The following is a 4,863-nucleotide window of genomic DNA, read 5'->3' as shown; positions in this document are numbered from 1 at the left end:
AAGGATCGAGGAGACTGTGGAAGGTATGTGAGAATTAACACAATGAATAAGCATTTGATTTTAGTGTTCCCTGGTCTTAGGCAGGGGGTGTTGTTTAGGGCAGCGATGTGAACTCTCAGGGTTCATAAGCCGTAAGGAGAGGTACAGGAGAGGCTTGATTTTCCCCCCCCTTACTCAGGAATGCGTTAAAATAGCATTTTCTTTCTGAGCTTTTAACTTTTTTTCTGAGAGGAATTTTTAAGTTATGATTGTCAAGAGGTCTTTAAAGTTTCAAGAAAAAAAGACAAAAATTCTAGCTCAGTAATGTGATGTACTGTAGGATTTAGGAAATGTAGTTTTCTGTGACTTCTTCTCATAAAGTCACTTTCTTCTGTAGGTCCTCTAATATCTCAAGCAGTATGTCCTGCCCTCTTCCTCAGTGCAGCTGCTACTTTGAGTGCTTATCCTCTGAGTAACATTTTTTCTATCAGGCAGTGTAATCATCAAGGCTGTTACTTAGGAAACAGGAAGAAAATGTTTCTTTTTAGATAAATGTGTTCTATAGTGAAAGAAAGAAATACTTTGTAGGGTTTTTTCTGGTTTTGGTTTGGTTGGTTGGTTTGGTTTTTTTAGCCTTTTGGTTATCTAGACTGTTAGCCCCATTCAAATTTAGTTTAAAGCAAGCTAACTAGGAATAAAAATGTGTGTTCCCACAGTGTGCAACCGTAGTTAGTCTGTGCGAGAGAGTATTTAGTTTGGAATGTAATGACAGCAGTTCATTTGTTTTGAATAGGACATACCTAACCAATTCTGTCGAGACCCTAGCAGTCTGCATGAAATTCTCAGGTCAGTTGCAAATACGTGATTTGTGTGGTGGTTTGGGTTTTTTGGTTTTTTGGTTTTTTTAATGATCAGCTTTAGCCACTTGCAGTAAACTGGAGTTTCATTCTTGTCATACTTGCTTATTCTTCAATTTAGGAGATTTGTTCGTACAAGTAGATGTCCCCTTATATTTATAATCTCGGATAACTTCAGTGGAGACAGCAACCAAAGGTTACTATTCCCAAAGGAAGTGCTAGAGGAGTTCTGTATATCCAACATTAGGTAAGACCTTTTATCTCGTTAAAATTTGATTGAAATAAATGAGAAGTCAGAAACTAATTAATTTTTTTTAAATGAAATTCAACAGTTTCAAGCCTGTTGCACCAACAAATATGATGAAAGTTCTTAATCGGATAGCTGCAACAGAAGCTAGTCTGGTAAGTTGTCAAAACTGGTAACCTCTGTGCAGTGCTAGGACCAAAAGATTGCTCAGACTTTATCTGAAATATGTTGTTTATATTTCTGACTGTATTTGTTTGATCTTTGGTAGCAGACTGCCACACTGGCCCCCCAAAATAGCATTGATTCCTCCCAACAGAAGACAAAGGAGGAAACTGCAAAGGTGTCTTGTTTTTAAGATTAGTTCCACGTGATCCTTGGTATAAGGCTTCAAAGTTATTTCTGAAAATACTTCTGCCTATTACAGAAAAAATATATATGAAACAAATATTAGGAATAGAAGTGATTTTCACTGTATGCCGTGAGGCCAGAAGAGATCACAAACCTAAATCCTGTATTATTCCCTAACTCCTTGGCTTACAACCAAATCTAATATTCAGTGACACCTTGCAAAGATTTATGTGCATTATTTTCTCTAATACTGCTGTATAAAATGTGGCAGTGTGTATAAATGGATTAAATGTTTTAAAGTTAGCAGCATCACATGGTTTGAGGACAGGGTGGGTGCTCACGTAGTCTGTTTATGGTGTGTATCAGAGGTGGGTCCCTACAACCCGAATAATATTCATATACTCCTTTTCCTGCTCTTTCTTACTATTTTGAATGTTGCTTTTCCTTGTAGAACAGAGAAAAGAGTTATGCTCTTGATAGAGCTTCTCTGGAGTTGCTTTGCAGAGGTTGTTCAGGTGATATAAGAAGTGCAATAAACAGTCTTCAGTTTTCATCTATGAAAGGTACGTACCGATGAATTTAAGCGAATGACGTTTTGACCATTTCTGCTGTGAAGGTATTCTGTTGACATGCAGCTCTGGAGCAGGAATAAAAGGCACGAAGTTGTGGGGTGGGGTTGCGTGTTTTTTTTTTTTTTTTTTTTTGGAATGAAGCTGAAAACGTTCCGTTTCCTAACAGTTACATGTAGTCTCGAAACTGAGTAACATCTGCTACGTATGTGTTGACATAACTCAATGAAATGCCTTCCTTTCTTATCGATATCTTTTGGTTGGCGTGTGTTTACTGTTTGAAGCTTTTATGATGCAACCTTAATTTGAAAGGGATATTTTCATTGCTTGGTTCTTGCACGTCTCCAGGTCCTTATCTCTACTCTGACAGTATTTCTGAAATAGCCCACTGACTTCATATGCAGCATTTCTGTAATGATTAGTCTTGCTTTGGAGTTTCTGTGGCTGTTGATAATTGAAAAGTTTTGGGGCTGGCATGACCTACGATGGAGTTATTGCATGTATTCTAGAGTAACCTTGAAGTTCAGTGTTTTAGTAGTCTTCAGAGTAATTGGTTGGACAGTGCTCACATCAGACTTAGTTTGGGATTATTTTAAATGTTCCATCATCAAAAGAAAACATACTTACTGTTTTGTCTTTTAGAAGCATTGGAAGTCAATAATTGTTAAGAAACCAACGTTTGGGAGTTACATAATTTGTGTTTTTTTTAAAAAGCAGTCCGCTGGCACATGTACTTCATTCTGAAAACTGGTAGATAGTGCCAGCATTCACATTCAACCTAGAGATAAGGAAGCGAATTCAGTAGTTGCGTTCTGCTGTATGTGGTAAAGCTAGCAATGACCTTGTTGCTTTTACTGTTTTTCTCTGCCTTGCAAGTAGAAAATGTGCTCATGGAACACAAGATGAACTGTAGTTTGAAGTCCTTGTTGTAAGAGGGAGTGTTGTGGTTTGAGTTCTAGAGTGTGTTGCAATTAACTTAGCTGTGTTTATCAAATTATGCCAGGGAGAGGCTAAATTTTTGAGGTTTAACTTGCAGATGTGGAAACGAAATTCTTCTGAGGTTGTCTTCTAGTGTGCTAAGTTTGTATTGTTCTTTGTTAATCAGAAAAACGAAAAATTCCCCTCAGTAGAACCGTTTTGATGATAATGCCATGGAGTTAAATAGTAGGTTGGTGATACCTGAGAAGTTTGCAGTAGCTCACTGCTGGATGCTAGGTAGCTTCTATGTGCTTTAGACAATCGAACTCTTAAGGCTTAAAACGAAAGCCTTGAAACGACCAGTTTGTGTAATTTTTAATAAATATCCTTGGAAATGTGAAAACATGGGTGTTACGAAGACAACTTGGGAGAAAACAAAGGCATACGTCTTGACAGCTTCTGCACACAGTATCTCAGAATTCTGTGCTCACGTCACACCACTCCCAACATTCTCTTCTCTCATTTTCTCTAACTGATGGAGAAGAGCTGCCCTCACATGGAAGAGAAACTTGTTCAGGTATTTCAGTTAGGTAAAGGTTTGGCAGCCAGTGATACTTTGTAAAATTTGGAGATACCTCACCTCCGTGTTGATCTCCTGATAATGCAGTATTACTTTTTACATATGCATAATTCCTTTTTCCACTCGTGGGTATGTGTAAACACAAGCGATACGTTCCCTTTATAGAAGCATTAATGGGTAAAATAGATCTGTGGTAACTGTGGCAGGAAAGAAGGATAAATACTTAAGAGTAAGTTCTTTTAGCTCAGTAAGGAACGTCAATCTGCCACTAAATCAAATTGTGGTCTAAAATTTCTGAGTTTTAAATTACAGGAGAAGGCTATGCTTTTTCTTTTTTTTGTTGGAGCTCAAAGCATAGTGGAAATTAGTGGGCTGTTGGAAGAATCACCTCAATGAAAGGTTTTCTTTGTCACCTTATATGTCAGTGAGGGTATTACAGACATAATGCAAATTGCAGACAAACTGATAAGTGAACAGAATGTAACTGAAACATAGTTTACGTATATTTGCACTTGTACTTTATAACAAAGAGATTTTTTAAGAAGGGTAAGTTGGGGATGCATCAGAACTGGGATGAATAAGCAAGAATGCTAACTCTTTTTAAAAGGGAGAGGTTTATAATTCAGAAAAGTACCTGGCACTTTAGCTGTGGCTCAAGGGACAGGTGGAATGAAGCATGTTAGTTTAGGTGACTGGGTTGTCTTCCTAATAAATGAGTTTTCTCTAACTGCCTCAATTATATAACCTCTTCTGGTCTTCTTGGTTTGTTCTTTAAATTTTTTTTTTTTTTTTTTTTGTTTGGGGTGGTGTTTTCTTTTTTTTAAGAACATTAGCAGTAGAAATATCATATAAAACTTTTTGGATTCGTATTACTTTATCCTGATTGTATTTTTGCTTTAATTGATAGACTGCTCATTGGAGAAGGAGTTTTGGTCAAGGAAGAAAAAATGTGAACAAGCAGTATCTAAAGTAAGGAAGAAAAATAAATCTGATACTTCAGAAGACCAGGACATACAAGCTATCGGTGGCAAAGATGCTTCCATCTTTCTATTCCATGCTCTGGGGAAAATAATTTACTGCAAAAGTAAGAAATCTTTGACTTCCTTTCAATGGGCAAAACATGCCAGACTTGCTAAAGTAAGGCTTAGGGTGACCTCTAATGTGCATGTTTGGTTATTAGTAACAGTATAAAAGCAGTAATAAAAGTTTGTGGTAAATGTGACTGTGCCTTTTTGTATCTGTTAGGTAAATAAATGAAATCTCAATGAAACATTTATGTAATAAAATCACATAGTTCTATTCGTCTTAGATCACAGAATCACAGAATGGTTTGGGTTGGAAGGGAACTTAAAGACCATCTAGTTC

At 36.9% G+C, this 4,863-nt stretch overlaps 1 protein-coding gene across 1 annotated transcript in view; it reads left to right on the top strand.

The window, feature by feature from the left end:
• Positions 1-772: 772 nt before the first annotated feature.
• RAD17 (RAD17 homolog (S. pombe)) overlaps positions 773-4,863 on the top strand; it is a gene marked incomplete at its 5' end in the record, with an annotated part of 10,578 nt that continues 6,487 nt past the window's right edge. Inside the window, 5 exons of the mRNA XM_010156236.1 lie at positions 773-825; positions 958-1,083; positions 1,169-1,238; positions 1,883-1,994; positions 4,406-4,582. Coding sequence (XP_010154538.1) covers positions 773-825; positions 958-1,083; positions 1,169-1,238; positions 1,883-1,994; positions 4,406-4,582 — 538 coding nt within the window. The remainder of the gene's footprint in view (positions 826-957; positions 1,084-1,168; positions 1,239-1,882; positions 1,995-4,405; positions 4,583-4,863) is intronic.

Source organism: Eurypyga helias, unplaced genomic scaffold, assembly GCF_000690775.1.
Source record: "Eurypyga helias isolate BGI_N326 unplaced genomic scaffold, ASM69077v1 scaffold3680, whole genome shotgun sequence".
Lineage (NCBI taxonomy): Eukaryota > Metazoa > Chordata > Aves > Eurypygiformes > Eurypygidae > Eurypyga > Eurypyga helias.
This window is presented reverse-complemented; position numbering and strand designations above follow the sequence as displayed.